The 12,184-nt window shown below is 38.1% G+C and overlaps 1 protein-coding gene across 1 annotated transcript in view; it reads left to right on the forward strand.

The window, feature by feature from the left end:
• LOC135211178 (actin-related protein 10-like) overlaps positions 1-12,184 on the forward strand; it is a gene marked incomplete in the record, with an annotated part of 143,199 nt that overhangs the window by 75,393 nt on the left and 55,622 nt on the right. Inside the window, 2 exon segments of the mRNA XM_064244381.1 lie at positions 9,743-9,858; positions 11,257-11,486. Of these exon segments, the coding sequence (XP_064100451.1) occupies positions 9,743-9,858; positions 11,257-11,486 (346 nt within the window).

Raw genomic sequence — 12,184 nt, forward strand, 5'->3', positions numbered from 1 at the left:
CATAAAAAATCTCGAGTCTCAGTAAATGAGAGAGAGAGAGAGAGAGAGAGAGAGAAGAGAGAGAGACGATGAGACATGAGGAGAGAGAGAGATCGAGAGAGAGAGAGAGAGAGAGAGAGAGAGAGGGGATGTCAGGACCACGTGATTGCAACACTGCAGCTCTCCCCCATCTCTTCCCCCTCCTGGCTGTCACAGAACTTGATATATAGCTGACAGTTTTGTAGTACCTGGATCTCGAAAAAGGTTACTGGAAGTTACTTCAAGAAGACTGGGATTTCCTTCATTCTTCCATAATTTTTTAAATATAAGCTAAAATCTTACTAATTCACTATGGTATTTTCTTTAATGAATTGATATTATTGCTGTATAAATTAATATTAATATTTGAAAATAGTAAATCATTTATTTATCATACTAAAAAACATACATCTTTGTAGTAGAGAGAGAGAGAGAAGAGGGAGGACGAGAGAGAGAGAGTGAGGGAGAGAGAGAGAGAGGAAGAGAGAGGGGGAAGAGGGAAGAGAAAAAGGAGGAATTAAGGAAAAAGGGAAAAGATAAAGGAGGGAGAGAGCGAGAGAGAGAGAGAGAAGGCGGAAAAAAACTGTGCTAAACTATAAAGGATTCTTATCTTATCATAGTATGTGTTTTTTAAAAGCGTCGTAAACTCGGAGCGTCGGAAGCGTCAGCGTCGTAACCTCAGAACAAGCGTCGTAACCCAGGGCGGATTTTTCAATGAATATTTAAGAAAAAGCGCCGTAACCATCGGAATGCGTAAGCCGGACCCGTCGTAACCCGGGGACCGCCTGTATGTATTTATTATATATATATATATATATATATATATATAGATATATATATATATATATATATATATATATATATATATATATATATATATATATATATATAGATATATATATATATATATATAGATATATATATATATATATATATATATATATATATATATATATATATATATATATATATATATATATATATATATATATATATATATTATATATATATACTATATATATATATATATATATATATTATATATATATATATATATATATATATATATATATATATAATATATATATATATATATATATATATGTATATATATTTTCGTTAAAAGCAATTGCTTTAGTGGCATCAAAATTCAATAAATGGAAGAAGGAAGTCTGCGTATATTTCACCAGAAATTGACGAACGAGAATCGGAAAAACTTCGTCGGTATGAAGATACCTGCAAGAAAACTTATTGATGCCACTAAAGCAATTGCTTTTAACGAAAATTGTATTAGAGAAAAACTATGCCCTAAAAGTATATATATATATATATATATATATATATATATATTATATTATATATATATAATATATATATATATATATATATATTAATTATATATATGATATATATATTATATATCTATATATATATATATATATATATATATATATAGATATATATATATATATATATATATATATATATATCTATAATAATATATAAAACCTCCAGGGGATGTCCATGATACAATGATTAAAACATAGATTTATTCTGAGAAACGTTTCGCACATGAAAATCTCTGTGCATCATCAGTCTGTGAAAGATAAAGACACATTTATAAATAACAAACAATAAAAGTGTAAAAAACAGGAATTCACATAAATTAAAAAGTCTTAAAATTACATAAAAGTACAAGGTAAAAATGATAAACAGGTTAAAAGAGACTGCTTAAACAACCCAACCGTTCATTGTGAGGAGAAGATAGAATGAACTAAGACAAGTTAAAAGAAATGACTTCAACTATGCCAGTACAGAGTTGCTGAGGACGTGTTACTGTTAAGAGAGGGAACAAGCCTCTTGATATATAAAGACTCAAGGGTGGTTAAATGGTCAGGATTTTTGACATGGTCTATTATGGAAAACTGTTCTTTTTGTACTTCAATTTTGCAATTAAAAGAATGATTTCTGATGTTGGACTTTTATCTGAATATAGTAATAATGAATACTCTTTGAAAAATGGATATGACTTTCAACAACTGATTACCAGACAAGATGGAGATTACTATATGGTTAGTTTTGTTTTGAACGTTGAGTCTCTATTTACCAACGTACCTTTCCTTTAATGAAACCATCAGTATTATACTTAACAAAATATTTATTAATGATGATACAAATTTCCATGGTTTTAATCGGGCTATTTTTAAACAATTACTCGATCTTGCAGTGCAAGATTCGATGTTTGTATTTAATCAGCGACTCTACTCGCAGGTCGATGGAGTTGCAATGAGTTCCCCTTTAGGCCCCATTTTTGCAAATTTTTTTATGTCTCATTTGGAGTCTTGAGTTTTTAAACCGATGTGATTCTAACTTTAAGCCCTCATTATATCGTAGATATGTTGATAATACCTTTGCTTTGTTTCAACACCCATGGCAATGTTGCTTCTTTTTAGAGTATATTAACAACTTTCATCCAATATCAATTTTACAATGGAAGTAGAGAACGATGATTCTTTACCTTTTTAGATTTGAAAATTACCAGAACTAACTCTGAGTTCTCCACATCGGTCTATAGAAAACGAACTTTTACTGGACTGACTAACAATTATTATAGTTCGTGTCAACAATCTTTTAAAATTAATACTATTCACACTTTGGTTAATAGAGCACTGAAATACTCTTCGTCTTGGCAACTATTCCACTTGGAAATGACTTTTTTGTTAGGTTTCTTCAAATCTAATTCGTTTCCACTCGACATTGTTAAAAAAACCATCAACAAAATTCTTACGAAATTCTTGCAGCCACCAATAACTAATTTTAATGTCCCTAAAAGACTATTTTATGTCACAATCCCCTATATATCTGACTTGAAATTTACATCCAGCCTGAAACGAATCATTGAACATGAGATACCATGCCTTAAAGTCAAACTCATATCCAGCAATCCATGCACAATTGGTTCCTTTTTTAATTATAAAGATCGCCTTCAGCCTTTTATGCGATCCAACGTTATATATAAATTTACATGCCCTGGATGTCCGGGCTCTTACGTCGGATCAACTGCGAAGGCTGTTAAGGGTCAGATATTGCTCTCACTTAGGCTTCAGCTTTCGCACTGGTCAAAGAATAAAACAACCCGAATTTTCCAACATCAGAAATCATTCTTTTAATTGCAAAATTGAAGTACAAAAAGAACAGTTTTCCATAATAGACCATGTCAAAAATCCTGACCATTTAACCACCCTTGAATCTTTATATATCAAGAGGCTTGTTCCCTCTCTTAACAGTAACACGTCCTCAGCAACTCTGTACCTGGCATAGTTGAAGTCGTTTCTTTTAACTTGTCTTAGTTCATTCCATCTTCTCTCCTCACAATGAACGGTTGGTGTTTAAGCAGTCTCTTTTAACCTGTTTTATCATTTTTACTTTGTAGTTTTATGTAATTTTAAGACTTTTTATTTAATATGATGAATTCCTGTTTTTACACTTTTTATTGTTTGTTATTTATAAATGTGTCTTTATCTTTCACAGACTGATGATGCACAGAGATTTTCATGTGCGAAACATTTCTCAGAATAAATCTATGTTTTAATCATTGTATCATGGACATCCCCTGGAGGTTTTATATGTGTATTCACTGACCTGCTATATATATATATATATATTTTTTATATATATATATATATATATATATATATATATATATATATATAATATATATATATCTATAATATATATATATATAGTTATTTTATAAATATATTATATATTATTATATAAATATATAATATATATATATATATATATAATAATTTCTATGTTTTATATCTATATATATATATATCATATATATATAATTCTTATATAATTATATAATAATATATATAGATCTATATATAATGTTCTGTGGTCACACATATTATGAATATGAACTCATTGTAGACCTGACTTGAATCTTGGTTTTCCATGATATGGTAAGAACATAGACACATGTTTGTCAGAATCTGGCATCTGGCACTATGAAGGGTCATATTTAGATAGCAGGCTTTCAGTGTTAACAGACTTTTGGTTTTTATGGACAGGGTAGACCCCCAAAAATGTCAGTTAAACTGAGCTTATACTGTACAAAGATGCATTAAATTGGTAAACTGCTCAGGAGCTAATGTCTACAGCTAGGAGTGTATTGCAAGTAATCCCATGTCATACATATTACATTATACAAAATTTAAATTTCAAGATTTGTTTTTTAACCTATTTGCCAAAATGGTATATATGCTTTGATGACAGGAGACAACACTCAACTAAATGCTTGTCAAAAGGTACTTGGCTGGCCATTGGACCTAGTGGTAGAGTTACGGGGTGGAGAAGTGGGTGGTAAATGTCCTTCGGTTGGGGTACCTGTTGCCATTTGACTTCTCTCCTCCTTTGTCGGACAAGCTGCAGCTCAGGAAGACGTATCCCCAGATTCTCTGAAGTTTTTGGCTCTTTGGGAGGAAGTGCAGAAAATGCTGGATGGACAAGGATGCGATATAGGAAGTAGTGCGTCCGTCCCCGGGGTTTTACTGTCATATCTTCTTGGTGCCCAAGGCGTCGGGAGGATGGAGGCCTGTGATCGACTTATCCACCTTGAATCGCTTCATCAGGAAGACACGGTTCAAGATGGAGACCCCGCACTCGGTGTTGGCAGCCGTGAGGGAAGGCAACTTCATGCTGTCGATAGACTTGAAGGACCCATACTTCCAAATCCCTGTTCATCCCACGTCCAGGAAGTTCCTTCGCTTCTCTCTGGCAGACAAGATCTTCGAGTTCAAAGTCTTGTGCTTCGGGCTAACGACAGCCCCTCAAGGCATTCACAAGGGTCTTCTCTCTCATGTCAAGTTGGGCCCATGCTCAGGGGATCTGTTTGCTGAGGTACCTCGATGATTGGTTGATCTTGGCAGTTTCCAGGGAGAAGCTGCTGCAAGACAGGGATCGTCTTCTTCGGTTCTTTCTGGACCTAGGCATATTAGTCAACCAGGAAAAGTTGAACCTCGTACCCACTCAAAGGATTCTCTACCTGGGCATGGTCATCGATACGACAGTGGCAAGAGTTTTCCCGTCGGATCAGAGATTGGAGAAGCTACGGGCTGTGGCGCGCAACTTCATGTCAAAGTTGCATCAGTCAGCTCATCAGTGGCAGGTTCTTCTGGGAGTGCTATCTTCCCTGGAGAAGCTGGTCCCTCATGGACGTCTTCGTCTTCGGTCCCTGCAATGGAGACTGGGGGAATTCTGGTCTCCGGCGGGGGACTCTCCCCTGTTTATGGTTCCACTGTCTTTGGAAGTGAGAGAAGACCTTCGTTGGTGGTTGGACGACCAGAATCTATTGAAGGGCGTCCCTCTGCGTTCTCTCCCTCCGGACTTCCTCCTGTTCTTGGACGCCTCCCTCGCAGGTTGGGGCGTGCACTTAGGCAGCCTCATCGCTTCAGGCATTTGGGGTTTGGAGGACAAGCAGCAACATATCAACATCTTGGAGTTGAAGGTGGCTTTCCTGGGTCTGAAGGAGTTTCAGGGGGTGGTAGAGGGTCACTCTGTCGTTCTCATGTCGGACAACACCACGGTGGTAGCCTACATGAACAAACAGGGAGGCCTGGTTTCTCAGCAACTTCATGCCTTGACCGTCGAGCTTCACCAGTGGGCAATCAGCAATTTGGTAGAGCTCTCAGCCAGGTATATCCCAGGGAAACGGAACATGGTTGCAGACAAACTCAGTCGCTGGGATCAGATCCTAGGCACAGAGTGGTCCCTTCATCAAGTGGTGGCAGACAAGCTTTTCCAGATTTGAGGGGAGACCCATGCTGGACCTTTTCACGACGCTACAACAGGAAGCTGGAGGTGTTCTGTTCAGTGGTCCCAGATCCCTTAGCATTGGCAGAAGACGCATTCCAGCATCCCTGGGACAACCTGGAGGTGTATGCCTTCCCTCCGTTTTGTTTGATCCGTCAGGTTCTGAACAGGCTGATGAGTTTACAGGGTCTCAGAATGGCTTTGGTAGCTCCTCTGTGGCCTCAGGCGGAATGGTTTCCAGATCTGCTGTCGTTGTTGTCAGAGATTCCGAGGGAGATTCCCCCTTGGCGGCATCTCCTGTGTCAGCCCCATGCAGAAAGGTTCCACCAGTCAGTAGAATCCTGTCTCTTCACGGTTGGAGGCTATCAAGTATCTCCTCTGAGAGAGAGGTTTTCTCAGAAATCAGCTGGGCACATGTCCAGCAGTCTTAGGAAGTCAACCTCCGCAGTTTACCAAGGCAAATGGGCGATCTACTGTGATTGGTGTCGTAAACGGGGTTTTTCTCCACTCGCGACCTCTATTCAGCGAATAGCAGACTTTTTAACCTTCCTCAGAGACAAGAAATGTTTGTCCGTGTCTTCTATTAGAGGCTACAGGGCGGCACTGAGTTTGGTGTTACGCCTGAAGGGTATCGACATCTCCTCTTCTTGGGAACTTTCCCTACTAGTTAAGGGGTTTGAGCAGTCGAGTTCTCCTAGAGAGCTCAAGCCTCCAATGTGGGATGCTTCCTTGGTGCTTAATAGCTTAACTACGAGTCCATATAAACCCTTGCGTTGCTCATCTGACAGGAACCCGACGCTCAATACAGTTTTCCTTTTAGCTTTGGCATCTTCCAAAAGGGTAGGAGAGCTCCAAGGTCTGAGTTATGAGGTGAAGCACACCAGGGGTTGGAAGTCAGTGTCCTTCGAATTTGTCCCGGAATTCGTGGCCAAGACCCAAAATCCCTCGGTGCATGATGACAGGTTCGCTTCGTTTTCCATTCCATCAGTGACGGACTTTGTGGGTGGTGATGCTCAAGAGCTTTGGTTGTGCCCTGTCCGGGCCCTGCGTTGCTATCTTAAAAGGACTCGGCACCTTAAACCAGGCTGCCGCAGACTTTTTGTTAGTACAGGCCGTACAAAGAAAGAGGTGTCTAAGAATACTATCTTTTTTTGGATACGGGAAGCCATCAGACAGGCATACTTGACTCTTGATGATTCCATCACCACGTCTGTGCAGGCTAGAGCACATGACATTAGGGGGGCTTTCAAAAAGAACTTGGCTCTACATAGAATGCTGAGCGCTGGTACTTGGTTACGCCAGTCCACGTTCACCTCCTTCTATCTTAAGGATGTTGCCCACAGATCTATGGACACGTTTTCCCTGGGTCCTGTGGTGGCTGCCCAGCAGGTTGTGTCTCATAGTTGCCCTTAACGGGGCACCTTTGTATCATACCTAAGATGATTGTGTGGGTGAGAGAATGAGTGAGTTGGCTGGTCTCCTTCTTTCTCTTGTACCTTTCCTATTCCTTCTGGCGGTTTAAGGAATTGACACGTCATTTGTTGTACTGGTCTGATACAGGTGAGTGAGGTAGTCATACTGGTAGTGTGGTCGTGCCATATACAATATCTTACCCGCTATTTAGTAGCATATGCTCCGCTCCTTGGCAAGGAGTCGGGAGTACTACAAACCCTAGTGCCTTTAGTGCCTTGGTTTATTATTGGACAGTCAAAGTTTCTCTTTGGTTCCCTATACAATAGTTATCCCATATACCATTGTACATCACTCAGGTTCTGAGTGGTTAGATATTAGTGTATCTAGCCTCTCAACGGGCTTCAGTCCCTCTCCAAGAACTATTTCTTTTGAGAGCTGGACTGGCGGGTAGGCCCCCAGCCGGTCTAGGATGTCTTATACCTCCCTCCAAGTATGAGTCTATCCTATTATTAAGACCGAGGGTTTGTTCGTGTATGAACAAATGACAAATTTTCTAAGACAATTTGTATTTTTCATAGCTGCAAACCTGAGGTCTTAACGTTATACTGCCCACCTCTAGCCGCCCCTCTTTTTGTTAAGTCATCTTGAGTTGGGAAAGACTGGCGTAGATGATCGGCGTTTGACCACTCTTCACCGGATCTACGCATGCGTTCCCAGATCTGCTTTTTAACCGGATCCAGCTAGGCGCTAGAAATCCTATTGTTAAGACCTCAGGTTTGTAGCTATGAAAAATACAAATTGTCTTAGAAAATTTGTCACATTTTATTCCTGATAATAATGTTAACAGTCTCCATGGGAACTTCCATAATTAGAGAAATTCCTGCCCCAGCCACACTTTCACAGATTCCATGGGAATTTGGAATAGCTAAACTTTTGTTCATGGAATTACACATCCTCTGGCAGAGGCAGCCAAGGCTGTGACCCATTAAAAGGATGTACCCTTAACCTTGACCAGGTAACATGGCCGTCATATGTATTTGGTGCAGTGAAGGGGGATTGATCTGCAATATACCACTATTCCACAGTTATCCGACCTCATTTTTGTTTCTGTGGCATGAGAGAAGTCGGTATCAGCCTTAAATAATAGGTTCCCACTTTCTGGACCTTGAACAGTGTTTGTTTTTGTTTGTTTGTATGGTGGTTTTATGTTGCATGAAACCAGTGGTTATTCAGCAATGGGACCAACAGCTTTACTAACTTCCGAACCATGTTGAGAGTGAACTTCTGTCACCAGAAATACACATCTCACACTTCAATGATATGCCCGAGAATGGAACTCGCGGCCACCGAAGTGGCAGGCGAGTCATTTACGGTATAGTGAGACTGAAAGTCAGTGGGTCCTATTGAATTCAACCATGTAGCTGGACCAGATCACAGTACTGTTCACCATCTGCTGCTCTCATACCATGCGAATTACATGTAGAGCCTTCCCCAATGCCTTGTCTGAGTATGTCATTGGTATCTTTAGAAGATTTATTCTATTGTTAAGACCAAAGGTTTGTTAGCTATGAAAAATGAAAAATACAAATTGATTTAAAAATTTGTCATGTTTCAGGGAAGACACTTTTAAAACTTTATACATTAATGGGAGTATGTATCATAAGCAAGTATCCAGCAATACTGCTCTCTTCTGGCTCTGACAATTCAGGACATTACCAGTGACTAAGTTGTACTTGTCTACAAGATAAAAGCTCTTTTGATTACCTTTAAAACCTTATCGTATTTTGAGTCCTTATTTGGAGGATGTGACACACAAGTAGTTAATTAAGCTCCTACTTATTTGGTCCTCTTGATAGAAAAGGAAGAGGTTCTCAGCTGTGTGTGTTTTTACATTGCCTTCACCTTGAGCAAATACAGATTGAGCAACCCACAGTATTTCCTGACAGGTCTGAAGCAGAGGGTAGAAATAATAACTTGGATAAATGAAATAATGACCACTTAGAGTTTCTTTACTTTTCTGGGTTTCTCAGACACAACTTCCTGTTTTCTTTTTTGGACTTGGGTTCTGATGTTGAAGATCAGTGCCAAGGTCCTTTCACCTGAATCCCATGGCTCTCAATTAGGCAGGTCTTTGGTATTTAGCAAGTCAGGTCTTCCCTCCTAAATTGAAATTCAGGATAATTTTAAGTACTAATAGGTTTGTAATGATAGGAGTATCATTTTTTAACATTTTTCGTTGCTTATGAGTCATACACAAATGATGACGCTAATTTGTCAGAGACTCTGGTATTTGACCTCATACTTGCAGTATTACTTTTTGAATGCCATTTTCTTTCATTTTAAGTCACTGAAGTGTCTGGGATGATTTCATGCGCACAAAAATAGAACTAAACTCATTTTTCTTTAAGATTGATTTAGTTTCAATGGTACAAACAACACTATGAGTATGGTGGTTTACATTAATTTGCCATGTTCCATTGAATTTTAGTTCACTGAGTGAATTGCTGTTGGACCGGGGTTTGGTTGCTGGCGATGATGGTAAAGAGCAACGATTAAATGCTGCTGTTGAAAAACTACCTGACAAAATACTAGAAGATATTAAAGGTATGTTTGAATATCTTAAAAAGAATAAGTGCTCTAAAAATTATTCATTTTTATTTTTTTACAACAAAAGTTACGGTAGTAAGTTAGGAATTAGATACAGTTGAAAGATTTTAATTGAGAGGAATTCCATTATCCATATTTCACTATTACACCATTACCATTAAGATATGATCTACTGCAGTTGCTATCATATGATTTTTGTAAATATTTACTCCACCAACTCACATGTTATCTGAAATTTATGTCAATTACTGGTGGATGAGGTATTTTCAAATGAAGCAGCTCTCATTTTACATAAGATAATAAGTAGATAACTTTATATTTAATCATTTCAAGTAATTTTGTTTATGAAATGTATTCATGATAGTATATAGTTTTAAGCATTTCAAATGTAGATGTAAATAGCAATAAAATTGACTAACTGTGAAATTGGTATGATGAAGATTGCAAAACTGTCGGGTAGTTTTCTGCGATTATTTAGTTTTAAAACCGGTGTAAGATCATGATTGAAAATTTGGGGAGTTGTTTGAAAACCACTGAACTGCAATGTATGGATGCTATGTAAGTAGCATCAAGGCAATAAGTTTTTATTTTTCCTTGATTAAAAACTAAAACATTACATTTACTTTCATCTGGTGAAGGCAGAGAAACTAGATTGTTATGAACAGAGAACTTCTATTTGGGTATCATGTTGAGTACTGATTATTACTACTCTTGGGGAGTAGGTAAAGCAAGATCCTTATCTTTTGTTTACAGTATGTTTACTATTATTATGTTGTACATGTGTGACAGCATGATATGAAAGTTGCCAGATAGCCAGGTAAAGTGTGGCCTAAGTAAAAATTGCAATAGTGAGTGAGTGTGTATGAACTAGGATGGGAAAGGAATGAGTGATAGTATTTTTGTTAGAGTCCCAGTTTATGTCTTACTTGGTTTGAAGAGTATGAAAGTGTAGTTATACTGTGTGAACTAATAATCATAAACATTTAGATAGATGACAGAAAGTTGTCAGTTTGGGGAGATATGGAGTTCCTGGAGCAGATTAAAATGGAGAGCTGTGTGGAAAGTTGAATTTTAGAAACTCACGGTTTCCAAAAGGAAACATTTATAAGTATACTTTGAAGAGAGAAAATGGTGAACAGAAGAGTTTGTCAGATTATGTTAGTTTAGAGTGGCCAGAACAGCAAGTTGATCAATATAAGGAGAAGAGGAATGGCAATTATTTGACTGAGTATCCTGCCGTCATCTGTGAATAAATGTTATCTGTTTAGCATCAACCTTTTCCTATAATTTTTGCATGAGAATAAAACTTCCAGTTTAAGAACTTTATAATAATAAGTTCTTAAACTCATATTTTTATCTTGGTGTACTGTAACCTGACCTTTTTCGTTTTATTAGTAAGAACCTGCTTTGTTACCACAACGGAACGAAGCAAACGTTTGCAGAACAACAAGTATGACAGGTCCCTGGAGCCGCCACCTCCTCCTCCAAGTGTGTCATATCCCATGTCTGGTGATCGAATCATAACTATCCCTGGTACAGTACGAGAGCTGACCACAGAGTTACTCTTTGAACAAGATGAAGATCGACTTAGCATCCCAAGCATGATTTTAAATGCTTTGTTACAGGTTAGTACCTCTAATTAACAGGGGTAAGTGTGCTTTTTTGTGTTATTGGTAGCAAATCAACAAGCTTCCAATGTACTACATATAGCTGTAAAAAATTGTTTAATAGGTTTATATCCAATATGCAAGCTTATTTCATGGTTCAGTCAATTACTGAGTATCAAATCCTGTGACCCTCTTTCACAGTGTCACCTGAGATTTTTGTATATGGGACTTACCCAGTAATTATGTAGGTAAGAGCTTTCGACCTATGGCAGCCTAACAATAGAAAATTTGCGCTCGTGCTAGTTTCAGTTACGGTGTGGTTAGAATGCCCCGCCCAGTATCAGGGAGTATATGTAGGTAACAACCTGGCAAAGAGCTTCAATTCGTTTTCTGCTGGCCTTCGGTCAACATTGGTGGTTTTAGGCAGCCTTTTTCCCAATGGATTGTAGATGAATTCGGAGTTCTCGGTGAAGTACCCTGGGTTGTTTTTCGCATTAGCGCATTTTCAATATATCAGATTCTAGTACTACTTGTGTTAGGTTTTGTGTAGATGGTTGTAAGACCAGGTTAGCAAAATCTTATGATTCACATACCAGGTGTAGTAAATGCAGAGGCCAAGAGTGCAAGAAAGAGAATACTTGTGCTGAATGTTGTGATTGGGATGACAAGAAATGGAAAATCTGTAGATCCCATCAGGACAAAATGGATAAGGACAG

This window comes from Macrobrachium nipponense, chromosome 4 (assembly GCF_015104395.2).
Source record: "Macrobrachium nipponense isolate FS-2020 chromosome 4, ASM1510439v2, whole genome shotgun sequence".
Classification (NCBI taxonomy): Eukaryota; Metazoa; Arthropoda; class Malacostraca; order Decapoda; family Palaemonidae; genus Macrobrachium; species Macrobrachium nipponense.